This window comes from Uranotaenia lowii, unplaced genomic scaffold, assembly GCF_029784155.1.
Source record: "Uranotaenia lowii strain MFRU-FL unplaced genomic scaffold, ASM2978415v1 HiC_scaffold_23, whole genome shotgun sequence".
Taxonomy (NCBI): domain Eukaryota; kingdom Metazoa; phylum Arthropoda; class Insecta; order Diptera; family Culicidae; genus Uranotaenia; species Uranotaenia lowii.
The window spans coordinates 98,701-117,535 of NW_026598124.1; the positions used below are offsets into that span (position 1 = coordinate 98,701).

The 18,835-nt window shown below is 34.5% G+C and overlaps 1 protein-coding gene and 1 long non-coding RNA gene across 2 annotated transcripts in view; both read left to right on the forward strand.

Annotated features, from left to right (window-relative positions):
• Positions 1-1,014: 1,014 nt before the first annotated feature.
• Positions 1,015-18,835, forward strand: part of LOC129759644 (glycogen phosphorylase) — a 29,538-nt gene continuing 11,717 nt past the window's right edge. The window contains exon 1 of the mRNA XM_055757152.1: positions 1,015-1,472. Coding sequence (XP_055613127.1) covers positions 1,230-1,472 — 243 coding nt within the window. The 5' untranslated portion in view covers positions 1,015-1,229. The remainder of the gene's footprint in view (positions 1,473-18,835) is intronic.
• LOC129759645 (uncharacterized) lies at positions 14,688-15,732 on the forward strand. Its single transcript, XR_008740205.1, has 2 exons — positions 14,688-15,170; positions 15,235-15,732. It is a non-coding gene; the product is annotated as an uncharacterized LOC129759645 (long non-coding RNA).

Sequence of the window (18,835 nt, forward strand, 5' to 3'; positions counted from 1 at the left end):
TACGATAAGGTTGCCAGAATTTTTTCCACTCCCATCCGGGCCTAGCAATTCCGGGCATTTTTTCAAAAAAACCTGGCAAAATCCGGGCATGGATTTCAATTTTTCAAATCCAAAAACCGGGCAAAAACCGGGCAAAATTTAGGTGTTATTATATATAAAAGCAAAGAAAAAATGCAAAAAATATTAAATTAATATTTTATTAATGTAATTGCAGACTTCCGAAAACTTTTTGGAACACTTAAATATTTAAAGGTTTATAAAAGTAAATCAGCGAAATTATTTGAAACAACCGTTGAAAATTTCCATACCGTTAATCGATTTTGCTGAAACTTACTCAAAAACTTTGATTTTTTTTGGTTTTTTTTTGTGAAAATTGTGAAAAAATCCGGGCAATATCCGGACTTTTTTCACGATATCCGGGCAACCGGGCAGGACCGGACTTTCTCGAAATTTTGCATCAAATATCCGGGCAAACCCGGATAAAACCGGGCAATCTGGCAAGCTTAGTTTACGATCATATGTTTTATTTTCGAAACATCGGAAATTTTCAGATTTTTGTGTAAAACATCCGAAGGATACCTCAAAATTAGCGAATTGTGACATTGTCTACAGTTTAAGTGTTGCACCGTGTAATTGAAATGTATTGATTATGGAATTCCGACATTGATTACAGTATTCTTTCCACATGTACTAAAATTTGGAATAAAAAATATTAAAACTTCGAATAATTTAACTGTCAAATTTGCTTGGAAAGTAACGGCGCATTCATATTATTCAACAGGCTAAACATTTTGAAGACATCGCCCTGTGAAAGTAAAACGAGATAAGACCGGGCGAAAAAATGGCAACTCCTGACAGCGCACAGACAGACACAACCAGCAGCAGTATCGGTTCCCCAAATCATGTAAACTGAACTGGCACTTCGAGAAGTGCGAGAGGCTGACTGTCTGTGACTGTGCTGTGGCCACAAACAACACAAACGGCGCATGTTTGACCTTCCACAAGGTGACCGCATCGGAGTTGGAGAATCGCTGTTTTCACTTGTAGTGCAACTTTGGTTTCGAACGGGTCGCACTTGGGTGATTGCTCCTGCCTCTCTTTTGTAATCCAGAATAGGTGGTCCTTTGGTTTAGAAAAAATTAAAGTTCCATCAACTGAGTTAACAGTTTTTGTGATTTCGGGAAGTGTAGGCTTACTAGTGTCCTTAATCGAGACAGTTTGTCGTCAAGATGTCGCGGCCCCAGTCGGATGAGCAAAAGCGGAAGCAGATCTCCGTTCGTGGGATCTCAGTGCTGGAGGATGTGAATGAGATCAAGAAGGGTTTTAACCGTCATCTTCACTACACCCTGGTAAAAGATCGTAACGTGGCCACCGTGCGGGATTACTATTTCGCGCTGGCCCACACCGTCAAGGATCACCTGGTATCGCGATGGATCCGAACGCAGCAGCACTACTACGAGAAGGACCCCAAGGTAAGCTATCTAGCTAGAGAATTCCTCGAGGCTTCCTGCTTACCCTTTATGGCCGATTTGACCTTTAATTGTCTCGGCATATAGGCGCTAAGACTGCCGTTAATTATTCAATAGGGGCTTGATAAGAACTTGACACAGTTTGTTGAAATTCTAGAACAGAATTATCGTCTTCCATTTTGGGACGATGAGAAGTTAAAGAGTTGCCCCAGTTTGATAAGCAGGCAAACATTTCGGTCAGCCGGGTCATTCGCCTTGAGTTTGCCGGATAATCCTTGGAAAAAAGTGAAAGTCTTACATTACCTAATTTTTCCAACGGGAGAAGATGATAGTTCTCCCTTTCTGATTTTCGCCGAACCGAGAATGCTCTTGGTTTCTGATTGCTCGCTAAAATTTCGATAAATAAGCTGTTGTGCTGAGCACGAGAGAATTTTGTCCGAACACATGTCGAGCACGCCTACTGTGGGTGAGTTGCCTTTTTTGATTGCTGCTGTCAACTGCCGCCTGTTTCTGCGAGATAGAATTGTAGCACCCGTCTACTATGTAGATGGCAATGTTCTACTAGATGCGGGAACTACGTAAAGTGGTCGAACTTGAAAATCGCTGACCTGCGTTCGATGTTAAGCTGGATCAAATAATTAAATACATATATCAATTTGTCTATCAGTAGGGACCAAAAAATAAATTTCAAAACATTGAACGAGATTTTCGGTTACCGGGTGATTTAACCCATCCTAAACAAACATGAAAACAGAAAAAAGAGGATAAGTTAAGGCTATTTGACTATGGCGATGGCGACTATTTTTATCCACCATCATTGACCGGCTAATTGTTTTCATTCGGTTAGCTAAAACAGACAGAAGATGGGTGGTTGATCGTATTAAATTAATTTGTTGTCATGAGCACCCACCGGTTTCAGATTACTGCGGAGCTGAGGTACATACATACAAACATGTATTATTATCGGCTACCGCTTTGATAAGTGATGTAATACTAAATTGTCAAAGCCAGCTGAGATAGGAACCAAATCATTGGGAATCATCCTCGGAATACTAATCAATTTCAAAATGTCAATCAAATGGTCATTTTTGCACAAGAATAAACGGTTGTTATTTTTTCCATGTTGTTCAGCTCTAAATAAAATTTTGACACGAATGCCAAAACGTTGGTAGAGTGTCACAAATAAATTAAAAAAACTCTGAATAAAAGGCGTTTGAGGCTAACATTGAGTTGATTATTTGCGTCTCGTACTTTCAAATATTTATCTTCTTACATTCTGATAGAAGGCAACTGCCGCTTTTTAAACTGCTATGGAAAATCGCACAATATCGAAGCTACATTGAAGTTCGTTTAACTACTTAAAAATTGAGTATTGCTTCTTTACGTTTAAGTTTTCAAGCTGGAAAAGGAAATAAAATTAATGAAAACTTTTTCTTTAGCTTTACTTCGATGACACTTGGTTTTGAATCTTTAGAAATATTTGTTAAGAACTTGGGGTGTCTTGGGAAGAATGACAGCTTGCTGTTAAATTCCTTGAAAAAAAAACGTTAAGAACTTGAAAGTTTAATTATTTTCCCAAAATCTAACTCAGAAGTTCTGAGAAAGAACTTTAAAACTGTAATAAAACTGTGTGAAAACTTCAATGCTGATATTAAGTTTCGCGAATTCATTTAGAAAATACATCACACATCGCGTAAAACCGTTGCTTACTCAAGATGTTTCTATGAAGTGACAAGTATGTGTTAAAGATTCCATGCATATACAAAATCATGACAATAACGTTCTAAAATGCGAAAAAAGCATAATTGAACAAAATAAATTCGTAAAAGTATCAAGGCTCAACAGTTGCTGAATGTAAACTCTGGATTTCATTCGACCACAGATGAACAGATCTAAGCCTTGATAAGTGTGTAAAGTCCCAACGACCATTTCAAATCAATTTGATGCTTTTTCGTTGAGCCACCAAATGTCTCCAAAGATACCACAGAAAAATTTCAAAAAAAATCCGTGTAGCAAAAACAAATAAAAACTTCTAGTTAGTTTTGAACGGGTCGTATGAGGTAATTATTACAATATTTTAATAGTTTTTAAACTGCGACCCATAGATGGGCCTTGACCCAAACATTCAGTGAGCTAATTTTTTTGTAGAGAATTGAATCCAACTGTATAAGTAGAAATTTCAGGGACTAGATAAGATGAAACTTGATGTTGGAAAACATGCGAAAAAAAAATCGCCTTGTCTCCCGGTAGGACATCATTTAAAAATGTCCAAAATTGAGTCCAACTATCGTAAGATGAAATGATGGGAATAGAAATATGTAGGTAGATCACGAAAATGATGATGATCACATGGGAGAAGAATTCCCTCCATTCCGATAGACTTCGACACTCGCCCAGTATAACTTTCATACGCCAGGTAGTCTCCTGTAGTAGAATGTTAATACATGGGCCCCGGAGGGGCAATATGTGGGTTCAAGACCTACCGGGAGACAAGGCGATTTTTTTTCGCATTTCTATTCCCATCATTAATGATGGGAATAGAAATAGACCAAGAAAAATGATTATGATCACATGGGAGAACTATTCCCTTCATTCCGATAGACATCGACACTCAACCAGTATAATATTCATACGCCAGGTTGGTCTCCTGTAGTAGAATGTTAATACATGGGCCCCGGAGAGGCGCAAGATGTGGGTTCAAGTCCTACCGGGAGACAAGGCGAATTTTTTTCGCATGTTTTTCAACATCGATTTTCTCTTATCTAGTCCCTGAAATTTCATCTAAGTTGGATTCATTTCTCTACATAAAAAAATACTGATTAAGTTTCAAAAAAATTAGCAAATCATAAATAATAATCTTAAACTTGTTTGCTATTTTTTAGAGCTTGCTTGAAGCATTTAATGCTGTACAATAAGAAACACAGAAGTCACACATGAAAGTGCACGATACACAGAATTGGTACTGCTACACAGAAAGAAAAAATCGGGTAAATTTAGATCGAAAATGATGAACAAAAACGGAACATCGAATTTGATGTAAAACTGTATCATGATGTATTATTTTCAAGAATGTAATTCTGAGGCGTCGAAATTTGGATCGAAAACAATGCCTGAAGTCGGATGAAATAAGCCGTCGTGTAAAAATACACAGGGGTGTAAATTTCAAGTTTAAATATTGTAAATATTGGAATCTATACTAAATATTATGGATTTTGCTGTTGTCTATGAATGATAACGCCGCATGATTATTATATATTTCACATTTATTTCCAAAACTAAAGGAGGAGCCAGAACAAATTAGTATATACGAAAGCCAGTAATTTTGTACACTGAAGAGGAGCGAATGCCAGAGTAGCTCGAAACATCTGGACAACTGGTAAAACTTGCCGTCCATAAAATTCACGACGACCCTCAATTTTTCCTGTTTTTAGAGGAAAAAAATCATTTTTGATTGCTAGTTTGGAAAAAAATTATAAAAAATTAGTGTTCAATTTATATATCAATGGAAACCCAATGACTTGAACAACAAAACCCATTCAAAAAATTATACGAACTCGGCCGAATTCTTAATGTTATAACTCACTGAAAAATTGCATTATTTTGGCTATTTTGTAGTATATCTCCTTTCTTATTTGAAATATGTATTTGAAATGTTCCACAAAATTGTGTGTTTCAACAATTTGAACAACTTTTTCATATATACCAAGTTTGTAAATCGTATACTTAAAAAGATATTGAATAAAAACTCAAAATTACTTGTTAAAATGCTCGTTATTTTTAAAATACTCGTTATTTTTAAAATGCTCGTAACTTTTATGATTTTCATGCGATTTTGATGGTGTCTTCAACAAAGTTGCCTAAAATAATGAGATCTAAAACTTTTGTGAAGACATGAAGTCTCTAAACTTATTATTTAAAGAAATTTTTTGTATCTCCCTTCCATGTGGAAAAATCACTTTTTTCTTTCAAGAATTTGATAGATCTAAAAATATAAAAATGTTGAGAAGACATCAAATGTCAGCCGTTTACCGTTTGCCCGCAAATAATTTTGATCGCATATTAGGTGCATTTACCCCTGTGTGCAGCGTCATGCTAGAATTGTTGTTTTTCTAGATAATCACTGTCCGGATATCCGTCACTGTGAGAAGTCTGACCTTGCTGTAATGGAGAGAAAACTGATATATATTTTTTTAATTTCACGTTTCAAAAATCATCATTTGAAACCTTCTGGAAGGGCTGCTGTATTGCTACGTCTTTGAATAACTCGTTTCCGAATAAATTTCCGACTTGTTTATTATTCTTGTCTATTAACTTGTAATATATAATTTTACCCTGTTAATGATATAAATTTCATTGACCGCTTGATGTGTGAACCAAAGAATGTAAAATTATAGCAAAACAGTTTATTTCTATTCACTTTTTGAAAAAAGGCTAAAACAACATCAAAAAGAGTTGAAAATTGCATCTTTTTGGAATCATACTTGAAAATATAGATCGCCCTTGTTTTAGATTCCATATGCTTCTAAATATGTTTTTGCTGTGTACGATGGACTGTTCGTCAATAATGTTTCTATTGGATTAGACAGAGCTGTAGCTGTAACTCAGAATAAAAATTATGATGATGGCGTTTTTCTCAGCTAAAAGTAATTCCAATTCAATTGGACATCCAACAATTTGAAGTTACTCTGATTTCTTTTAATTGTCGAAAATTTGAAGTTGTACATAGACTAGTTCACTTTTCGGCTTTTTTCGCTGATTGCAATGCCACTTACAGGGTTTGATTCTTATTCATTTTCAAGTATACTTAGTATACTCTGGCCAAATTTGAGCTCATTTGTGTAAGTTTCCGGCGTGCGCTAGGAGTTTTAGTGTGGTTTTAGTGAAAAAAGTCAATTTTTCTTGGAAATTTTCTTAGGTGTGTTCTAGCAAGCTATTGTTAATATAAAAAGATGATTTTATAGTGCACGGTAATTGGTATGATAAGCATCTGTATGGATCAAGTTTTTGAAATTTTTTATTCGAGCTTGTACCTTTGTTCATCTGTGATTCAACTACTTAAACATTGAGCAGAATTCATTTGTAGAGCTGATTTAACCCAATAGAAAAATTTTATTCGTTTGGTTGGGGAAAAACTAAAGTTTCTAAGTAGATTTTCTAAAAACGAAATTGTATATACATATATGCTTATTCGTAACATTGAATAAGAATTCTTTTAGAAGCATCAGCTTTGAAAATTTATCAAAACATTGAGATTTTTTATCAGAGGTCATCTAGAAACCCTGAGATCTATATATGGCTTGAAGACAGCGTAATCGATTGTCACTACGGTGATTCAGTGGGTTGTGATTCGAATCTCATAGTTTTGCCTTTTTTCAGAAGATTGAATGGTTGCTTGGATGAACAACTTATGACAAAATAGAATCAATAATAGATCTAAATAAATCAATAAATAGTTGACTAAACTGAGCTTTGAATAGACGACGTGTCAAGAAGTGAATTTCACTACGAGTTTATGCCACTTTGAAAGTACAGTAGTTGCACAGAAATACATACAATTTATAATAACCATTTGGACAAGGCTAGGAACAAAATAATAGTAAAAATAAATCCATTATACAAAAGACAATTGAGTAAATCGAAAATTGGATTTTAGAACATCATGGCGGATGAACTAGGTGCCTGAGCTAAATTTAAACAACTTTCATACGATTGCGCAATTGTTTTGTTTTGCTTATGCCAACATCATTGTGAAATAATGTTAATTATTTTCCATCTAACCTATGGCCCTAGCTATTGGTTTATGTCACAATTTTTTTTGTCCAGAAATAAATTCTTTTACTTCTTTTATTCAAAATTTGGAATGTTTATCTGCAAGATTGTCCTGAACGAAAGTTATTAAATAAACACTTTAAAAATAGAACCAAGCATCTTCAAACATTTCCTGTCCGATTACATACGGTGTTGCATCAAAAGGGTACCTTGTAACCTTTAAGTGTATAATTATGATCTCAATAATCCGTTGACGGTTTGTTTTGAATTCCACGTTATCAGTCGTGCGCCAGGCCGGCCGGTTGGTTACAAAATGACGCTGCCTGTTGGAAAAACTCTTTCCTCAGCACTCTCAAGCGTGATGCCGGCCGAACAAAACAACAACCCCACAAGATTACAGCTTTGTAAACAGTCAATAAAGGGTTTGTTTAGTTTTACAGCAGTTGAAATGGGGGAAAAAAACAAAACTCTCTACGCTCAATTAGATTAGCTGATGCACAGCTTTGATTATTATTTTCAAAAACTTGGTCACTGTTTGAACAACAAGGACGCTCGATCATCGGGTGACACAATCTTCTGGCGACTTCAGCGTCCGGATCGATGATCCGGCAGTTGCGTGTGAAGTCTGTCCACTCTTATCGAGCGCCCATATTAATTGAACAATTTAGTTAACTGTTTGACCTTGCCGATGGGCAGCCAGTGGCCAGTGCTGCACTAATGGAGGTGACCTTTCCACCGTTTGCTTCTTCCCGTTTTTGGTTGATTTTTTTATGAGAGGTTTCATTCATCGGAACACGCGCATCAGACCACCTCCTCGTTTCGGCAATTGTGATCCCATTCTGTTTTCTTTCCTTCATTTTTTTTAGTGAAAACGATCAGCCGGTAGTTTATCCGTTTTATTTCGATCCATTTTGGTACCAACAACGGCTTAGATTTTGTCTACCGTCCTCCTCCAACCCATCAAGTGGCAGCCAATAAGTCGGTCAGTTAAGCGCCGCACATACTTGCACGCCACTGGCTTTCTGACTTCGACTCACCGCGCGCCAGAGGTCTTTTGAAAGACTTTTCTCCCTTTCGATGATGGAAGTGACACGGCGAGAAACGAGAGAAGAAAAAACACATCAGCCGAACGAAATCGCGGTGGTGTATGGCCCTATTTTGTTGACCGGCCGTTATTTTTAGCCAGACGTGTGTCCCATCAACAAAAAAGTTTTTTTTTCGTTTATCGGATAAGTTCGTTGCATTCACGGACACAATTAATAGGCGCATATATTTGCGCGAATATTTCACTCACTTTTTGGAACGAATCCATGGGGTTGGCGAATTTAAAATGCGCCCTCAAATAAGCAGCGGGGCATTAATTATGCGGGTGACACTGTGGGGGCTCAATGCAAAACAATATCCCACTCACTTGCACCCGAATGAGAATGTTATTGGCGATCATCACGTGACACGCGCCATTCACATGTTCACATGTTCCGTTGGTGGTTATTGGCAGTCGCAAGCAATTCGCAATCCAGATCCACTTGAAGCAACAAGTGAAAAAAAACAGGAAACAATGGCTGATATGAATAAAGCTCTAGTAATTGCTTTTGCTGTTTTCGAGCAGTTTTGTGAGTCGAATACTTCGAATGGCATGCATATTTTTAATCCGGAGCTGGTTGAAAGTAAATGTTTTACTCTGCTTTTTCATATCTAGTTGAGCAAATGATTCCTAATTTTGCCATTCTAAAGTTCGAGCTGAGTAAAAGCTATCGAAGCAATTGCTTTATTCTTATTCATACCACCTAATCTCACGCGCAATCCTTGAGGAGGGAACTCGATGCGGCTAGGCTGGGTCGTTTATGTGATGTTATTCAAATTTTTTGGAAAGTTTAAGAAATTTTGTCTTGAAATTTTTTTTAAAAATATTTTAACATTTTTTTGGAAACGATATATTTCTCTAGTCGAGCTACAATTTAAAAAATGATCAAATCATTATAGGAGGATTACTTTTTTTAAACTTTTATTAAAAAAAGTTATGGATGAAAGAAAAAAGTGGCCCAAGATTCCCCAATCTCCCTTACATTTACTACTCATCTTAACTTGGCCGGGCCCACTGTGCAGTATTGACGCAATGGCAACTGAAACACAAGGGAGGAAGAAACATGGACAACAGTACCATGTTTCCATGATTTAAAATTTTTTACGTTAGGTATTGTGCTTCTGCACTCCGATCCCCGATTAATCTTCCTTTTATGAGTGGGAATGGAGTTATTTTGCAAAGAAATTCAAAATCCTAGAACACCCCTCATCCCTGGTCATTGACCATGGATATAGCACCATTTCTCGCTCTTAGAAAGAAGACTTAAAAAAGAACGTTAACATTCATGCAATCTTTGGAACTTTCCAAAGATTTCACGGTAATCTTAAAAAAAATTATTGAACATTCATTTGTACTTACGAGCCCTGGAATCAAAACCCGATTTAATACACTTAACAGTGGATTTGAGCCTTTCTTTCAGATTCAAAACATATTTGTTTTGCGTGTTTTAATCCATAACGGTAGAATGTTTACAAAAATCACTTTTGTAAATGATTTTCGTTAAATGAAGCTCTCAAACGGAATAAACTATAGGGGATGAAAAAAAACTATAGGAGATAAAATTTGTCAAATTTGCCAAATTTGTCAAATTTGTCAAAAATGTCAAATTTGCCAATTTTGTCGATTTAATCAATATTGTCAATTTTATGGATTTTGCTAGTTTTGATAATTTTGTCGATTTTGTCGATTTTATAAGTTTTGTAATTTTTGTTTATTTGATTCAGTTTTGTCAATTTGTTCAATCTTGTCAATTCTGTAAATTTTGTCAAATTTGTCAATTTGATAAATTTTGTCAATTTTGTCAATTATAATAATTTTGTAAAATTTGTCAATTTGGTCTATTTTGTCAATCTTGTCAATTTTGTCAATTTTGTCAGTTTTGTCAATTTGGTCAAATTTTTCAATTTCGTCGATTCAATCAATATTGTGATTTTGCGATTTCTGTAAATTTTGACGATTTTGTCGATTTAATCAATTTTGTCATTTTTGTCAATTTTAATAATTTCTTCAAATTTGTTCAGATTTGTCAATTTTGTCAATCTTGTCAATGTTTACAATTTTCTAAATTTTGTCAATTTGGTCAATTTTGTCAATCTTCTCAATTGTGACAAACTTATCAATTTTGTCAATATTGGCAATTTTGTCAATCATGTCAATTTTGTCAATTCTGTCAGTTTTGTAAATTTTGTCAATTGTGTCAATATTGTCGATTTTGTCGAAATAGTCAATCTTGTCAATTTAGTCAGTCTTGTCAATCTTATTAGTTTAGTCTATTTTGTGAATTTTGTCAATCTTGTCAATTTTGGCAATTTGGTCATTTTGTCAGTTTTGTCAATTTGGTGAATTTTGTCAGTTTTGCCAATTCGGTCAATTTTGTAAATCTTGTCTTTTTTGTCAAATTGGTGAATGTTGTCAGTTTTCACATATTGGTCAATTTTGTCAATTTTGTTAATTTTATCACTTTTTTCAATCTTGTCAATTTTGTAAGTTTGTCAATTAAGTCAATCTTTTGAATGTTGTCAATTTTGTCAATTGTGTCAATATTGTCGATTTTGTCGAAATTGTCGATATTGTCAATTTTGTCAGTTTTGTCAATTTGGTGAAGTTTGTCAGTTTTGTCAATTTGGGCAATTTTGTCATTTGTCGGTTTTGTCAATTTTGTTAATCTTGTCAATTTTGTCAACTTTTTCAGTTTTGGCGATTTTGTCAATCTTGTCAATTTTGTCAGTTTTGTTAATTTTGTCAATTTAGTTAAATTTGTTCTTGGCCAGCCTGGCCAAAATGGTTAATTCGTATTTATGTGCCTTTTCAAAAAAAAAAAAATCCGAAATGCTTCAAACACTACTATGGAGGACTTGGTGGCGCCACTGTTTGGATTGACTCCCAAGCCGTTTTCGTCAGACACCAACCCCAACAACAAAACGCAACAATTGCACAGGTTTTTCTATGCGAACGAAAAGCTTTCATTGCGCAACGTTAGATCTGAAGAGAAAAGGGAACGAAAAGGGAATTTGCCCGAGAGCTTAAAGCTCGAGAGGATTGAGTAGCATTTGTCTAATTAGATTTGCTTCCACGGGCGAAATTCTTTCCTGTCGTTCGTGCCTAGGAAGAAGCTTCCTGAGCACGAACGGCACGTGAGAAGATGAGAGGATGTGCATACATCGTCCGCGTACCCGTGTTGTTTTCCCCTTCTCAGAGCAATCTGTTTCTGAATATAATGTTGGCCGAAGTTACTATCGCTTTCGTACCATGCAGTGTGGGCATGACCTATTCATCAACGACTTCATTACTTTCGGGGTCGTACCCCTTGGTGAAAACCATTTTTATGTTTAATATTTCGGAGCTTCGGTTCCGAAATTTTTTGAAATGGTTCGGTTTTAATCTGAACCATTAAAATGTAAAAAATACAATCAATGGCCGGGAAAATTTGAACTGTCGTCTTCCTCCCACACGGTTTCTGTCACGATGACATCAAACCTGAGTGGGAGTGAAGCCTATTTGTTCTCCCTTCCACACATCGACAGGACCATAGTTTTAGCTAGCAAGCGCGTATCTATGACGTCACGTATAATTTGACGTCATATATACGATAATCTTGATTTTAGTGATTGCTGGTTGTGGCTAGCAAGGCCAATTGACACGTTTTTTGGAGTGATGATTTGATGATAATTACTATGAAAATTTAATTTTCAAACTATTTTGTTATTTTTTCTTTCTTTTATAGACCGAAGAAGAAAAAAAAACAAATTTTTTAAGATAAAAATAATTTTTATTGTACTGCCCAGTTTCGCAAAAACATGCAAAAAAGTTTACAAAAAATCACACCAATACACACAAATACACAGACATCGTCTGAACTCGACGAGCTGATTCGATAGGTACCTATAAAGGTATATCTAAGACCCATAATTAATGATCTCCCAAATCGACCGATAACTATACCTTTCTGAAAGAAAGGCAAAAAGGTCCCAACCATGTGTTTCAAATACTTCAACTTTTGCTCTGGATAACCTATCGAGTCAAGACAGCAAGAAAATAATATCTTTGATTCTAACATAGAGTCCAATGATCGGTAAAATATATTTTCAAATTTGTATATATGAGCCCTCCAGGATCATAGGGGTGCAAGTGCCAAAATCATCAATTTTGAGTTAAGTATAACCAACGGTTTTTTTATGTTTCAATGTACATCTGGTGCAAAACTTAAATTTTTTATAATTTTTTTTGAACACTTTTTTGATTGAATAAAAATTGCTCGAATTCGAAAAATATATGAAAAATTGAGCACCTGTACAACTTTGAAGCGCGTTTTCTCGAATCTATCATTTAGACACTTGTACCCCTCTGATCCCAAGCGCCTTTTATAATAATATTTGAAATTTTCAATTTGGTAAATGATATGTCGGACTGGTCTCAACGCATAATTATATCGATCATAAAAAAACCATACCGATCAAAATCAATCAAGAAGACGAATATAAAATTAAAAATTACAATATAAAAAAATATCTCAATGTCAACTTTTTTAACCTTATTATATTTTTTTCATGAGAACTACCATTATGATTGCAGTTTTTCCGATAATTCATTCAAAAGCAAAAATATTAAATAATTAATTAAGTAACCATTAAAATGGTAAATGAAAATGAGCGTGTGAAGAAATTGATATGGTGTGCTTCGTTCTCCCACACGCGCCCCTTCGTCGTTTTGTCCTTCACAGAGCAACCTGAATATAATGTTGGGAGAATCTCGAAGTAACAATCACTTTCGTACCATGCAGTGTGGGCATGACGTACTCATCAACGACTTCACTGATTTCGGGGTCGTACCCCTTGGTGAAAACCATTTTTAACTTTATGTTTTGGAACTTCGGTTCCGAAATTTTTGATATGGTTCGGTTTCGAACTGAACCATTACAATGAAAAAATTAAACCTTTGGCCGGGAAAATTTAAACTGCGGTCTTCCTCCCACACGGTTTCTGTCACGATGACATCAAACCTGAGTGGGAGTGAAGCCTGTCTGTTCTCCCTTCCACACATAGACAGATCCATACTTTGAGATAGCATGCGAGTATCTATGACGTCACGTATAATTTGACGTCATAGACACGATAATCTTGATTTTAGTGATTGCTGGTTGTGGCTAGCAAGCCAAATTGACACGTTTTTTGGAGTGATGATTTGATGATAATTACTATGAAAATTTATTTTTCAAACTATTTTGTTTTTTTTTCTTTCTTTTATAGGACGAAGAAGAAAAAAAATCAAATTTTTTAAGCTAAAAATCATTTTTATTGTACTGCCCAGTTTCGCAAAAACGTGCAAAAAAGTTTATAAAAAATCACACCAATACACACAAATACACAGACATCGTCTGAACTCGACGAGCTGATTCGATAGGTACCTATAAAGGTATATCTAAGACCCATAATTAATGATCTCCAAAATCGACCGATAACTATACCTTTCTGAAAGAAAGGCAAAAAAGGTTCCCAACCATGTGTTTCAAATAATTCAACATTTGCTCTGGATAACCTATCGAGTCAAGACAGCAAGAATAGAGTATCTATGATTCTAACATAGAGTACAATGATCGGTTAAATATATTTTCAAATTTGTATCTATGTTCATTTTTACAATTTTCAGTTTAGTAAATGGTTAGTCGGCCTGGTCTACACGCATAGGTGTATCGATCAAAATCGATTTAAAAGGCGAATATAACATAACAAATACAATTTCAAAAAATACAATATCAAAAAAAGGTCCCCAACAATGTGTTTCAAATATTTCTACGTTTGCTCTGTATAACCTGTGACATAAGTGACAAAATGACAACATTGAAAATATTGATATTTCAAAGTTGTCAAAATGTTTAATTTCTATAGTTAATTCGATCGATTATTGTAACCTACGTTGAAGCATCGTATTTTAGTCTAGCAGTTGTAATTTTACTCAATTATTTTTTCAAATTATTCGCTTCCTTTACTTGAAAGGTTGAATTATTTGAAACACATGGTTAGGCATCTTTTTTAAAAATTATACTCTTCATTTTTAGAGCTCTTATATTTTATAGATATATGATCATAATGTCATAGAAATGGGATCATACAAGATATTCCAGTATTCAATCATTCAACAATTTTCAATAAGTTTACAATTATGTTATTATTTATGTGAATTATTTATTATGTTAATTATTTCAAAATACTTTTATCCTATAAAAAATTTTGAATCTTAATTTCGGTCTCTAGAAAATCAGGACAAATCCTGATAAATCAGGTTACCTGGCACCTCTGAGTACAAGAGAAACAACATCAACAACTGAACAATTGTAATGCACGTCAGAGGTGCCAGGTGTCCTGACTTTTCAGGACTTGTCCTGACTTTCGAGAGGTTGTCAAAATCTATTTTGGCTTTGGAAAAACAATTATAAGGCCATATACTCTGGGGAAATGCCATTACCAGAACAATTTGTTTTCTCTAACTCAATTTTGCTCTTCTTATAGCCAAAAGGCTTTCTCCAGATCTACCAAAACTCGAAAATAACGGTTGTTGCAAATCACAGTGTAAACAAAAAAACAAAAATAATTCGTGATTCAAATTTGATTCCTGTTGTTCTTAAATACTCTGCAGTGAGAACAGCTACCGAAAGCTAATTTCCTCGTAACTTTTAGAAAAAAAAGTTTGATATTTTCTGTCCACCGCCGGATCCGTTGTTCAAACATTCCAAGAGTAATTAGCATTCCGGCAAACTGCTTCAGAAAGTTCGAGCACGAAGTTGTCTTCCTCCTGAAAAATCGGAACCATAAAATCTTCAGAAATGGTTATCAACTTTTCGGAATTAACAGGTAAATAACTCCAAAATTATTGTATTTATCACACAGAAATTAAAAAGCAATATGTATGTTTTAGATGTTTCGGAATACGGCTTGTTCGCTGAAAGTGATCGGAATAAAACCGGCGAGTATAGCTGTGTGCTGCTGAATTCTTCTCTATTCATTAGGAACAAATACCGCCACCGGATCATCTCAGAATCATGGAAGTGTTTATGCATAAAATCTTTGAAATGGACAGCGGAAGATGGATTACGATACTGCTAATTAATGGATACCTACATTCGAGTTGGATGAAAAAAGTACTACTTCCGGGAACAGAAACAGCTACGATTTTTTACATGTTCCGAATTGAAAGGGCAGCTTAACTCCATTTTAAATTAATAATTCAATAGTGAAAGTGAATTCAACATTGTGATAAAATTTTATTTGATAATTAAGAATACAGAATTTAAAAACATTTATTTTTTATCTTTGCTACTTAAAGATCTGTTTGATAGGTATCTTACGAACACATTCGAAGCTTCTTTGGGGGGTCCAATTCCGATAGCAAATAAAAGTTTACAGTCGATTCTTGCATGCTTGTTTCTTACAGAATGTGATCACTTAACACTTGAGCAGAACAATTACTGACGGCCTGGTTAAACTCTGAAGAAAAATGTTCGTGTTTCGAAATCCACCCGTGTTGTGCAACCCAGCAGGCCCACAAAAACTTGATCAGCAAGCTCCGTAAGAGTGTTCTGCTACTGAAAATATCCTGCTCGAGTCTTGCCTTCGATAGCTAATCAACGAATTGATGATTATTATTCCTCGTTTTAAATTTTTACCACCACAAAAGTTTACTTCGCCAGTACATATTTCGAACACTTATTTTTGTATACATCCGATCGAAATTGAAATGTCAATTCTCGTTAGTTTTGTATAATGCAATTTGGTCTTGTTCAAGTGCTGCATTCATCGGTGGTTTTTTACTTGCTGTATAGCGAATTTCGAAACCTATATAAAGTTGAATGATAAAACTAACCTTGGACTTGACAGGTGATTTATAAAAACAGTTGTATAGAGGTCGTGTAACTATCCTGAAGATAGATTATATAATGGTTTTCCCGAAATACGCTTTACAGCTTTTAGATCTTTCTCAACCCCTTTAAAAAACATCTTATTTATTTTATAAAACCATTGAGATTTCAAAATGTTACTTGAGAGTATCAATGATTCTAGCATAGAGTCCAACGATCGGTAAAGTATGTTTTCAAATTTGAATATATAATCAATTTTGAAATTTTCAGTTTAAAAAATGGTTTGTCGGCCTGGTCTGCATGCCTAGGTATATAGATAATAAAAAAAGCATACCGATCAAAATCAATTAAGAACATGAATATAAAATTAAAGATTACAATATAAAAAAAGGTTCCCAACCATGTGTTTCAAATAATTCAACATTTGCTCTGGGTAACTTATGAAGTGAAAACAGCGAAAAATAAGTAGCAATGATTCTAACATAGAGTCCAATGATCGGTAAAACATATTTTCAAATTTTTATATATGATCATTTTTGAAATTTTTAGTTTAGTAAATGGTTAGTCAGTTTAGTAAAAATAAGAACATGAATATAAAATTAAAGATTACAATATAAAAAAAAGGTCCCAACCATGTGTTTCAAATACTTCAACTTTTGCTCTGGATAACCTATCGAGTCAAGACAGCAAGAAAATAATATCTTTGATTCTAACATAGAGTCCAATGATCGGTAAAATATATTTTCAAATTTGTATATATGAGCCCTCCAGGATCATAGGGGTGCAAGTGCCAAAATCATCAATTTTGAGTTAAGTATAACCAACGGTTTTTTTATGTTTCAATGTACATCTGGTGCAAAACTTAAATTTTTTATAATTTTTTTTGAACACTTTTTTGATTGAATAAAAATTGCTCGAATTCGAAAAATATATGAAAAATTGAGCACCTGTACAACTTTGAAGCGCGTTTTCTCGAATCTATCATTTAGACACTTGTACCCCTCTGATCCCAAGCGCCTTTTATAATAATATTTGAAATTTTCAATTTGGTAAATGATATGTCGGACTGGTCTCAACGCATAATTATATCGATCATAAAAAAACCATACCGATCAAAATCAATCAAGAAGACGAATATAAAATTAAAAATTACAATATAAAAAAATATCTCAATGTCAACTTTTTTAACCTTATTATATTTTTTTCATGAGAACTACCATTATGATTGCAGTTTTTCCGATAATTCATTCAAAAGCAAAAATATTAAATAATTAATTAAGTAACCATTAAAATGGTAAATGAAAATGAGCGTGTGAAGAAATTGATATGGTGTGCTTCGTTCTCCCACACGCGCCCCTTCGTCGTTTTGTCCTTCACAGAGCAACCTGAATATAATGTTGGGAGAATCTCGAAGTAACAATCACTTTCGTACCATGCAGTGTGGGCATGACGTACTCATCAACGACTTCACTGATTTCGGGGTCGTACCCCTTGGTGAAAACCATTTTTAACTTTATGTTTTGGAACTTCGGTTCCGAAATTTTTGATATGGTTCGGTTTCGAACTGAACCATTACAATGAAAAAATTAAACCTTTGGCCGGGAAAATTTAAACTGCGGTCTTCCTCCCACACGGTTTCTGTCACGATGACATCAAACCTGAGTGGGAGTGAAGCCTGTCTGTTCTCCCTTCCACACATAGACAGATCCATACTTTGAGATAGCATGCGAGTATCTATGACGTCACGTATAATTTGACGTCATAGACACGATAATCTTGATTTTAGTGATTGCTGGTTGTGGCTAGCAAGCCAAATTGACACGTTTTTTGGAGTGATGATTTGATGATAATTACTATGAAAATTTATTTTTCAAACTATTTTGTTTTTTTTTCTTTCTTTTATAGGACGAAGAAGAAAAAAAATCAAATTTTTTAAGCTAAAAATCATTTTTATTGTACTGCCCAGTTTCGCAAAAACGTGCAAAAAAGTTTATAAAAAATCACACCAATACACACAAATACACAGACATCGTCTGAACTCGACGAGCTGATTCGATAGGTACCTATAAAGGTATATCTAAGACCCATAATTAATGATCTCCAAAATCGACCGATAACTATACCTTTCTGAAAGAAAGGCAAAAAGGTTCCCAACCATGTGTTTCAAATAATTCAACATTTGCTCTGGGTAACTTATGAAGTGAAAACAGCGAAAAATAAGTAGCAATGATTCTAACATAGAGTCCAATGATCGGTAAAACATATTTTCAAATTTTTATATATGATCATTTTTGAAATTTTTAGTTTAGTAAATGGTTAGTCAGTTTAGTAAAAATAAGAACATGAATATAAAATTAAAGATTACAATATAAAAAAAAGGTCCCAACCATGTGTTTCAAATACTTCAACTTTTGCTCTGGATAACCTATCGAGTCAAGACAGCAAGAAAATAATATCTTTGATTCTAACATAGAGTCCAATGATCGGTAAAATATATTTTCAAATTTGTATATATGAGCCCTCCAGGATCATAGGGGTGCAAGTGCCAAAATCATCAATTTTGAGTTAAGTATAACCAACGGTTTTTTTATGTTTCAATGTACATCTGGTGCAAAACTTAAATTTTTTATAATTTTTTTTGAACACTTTTTTGATTGAATA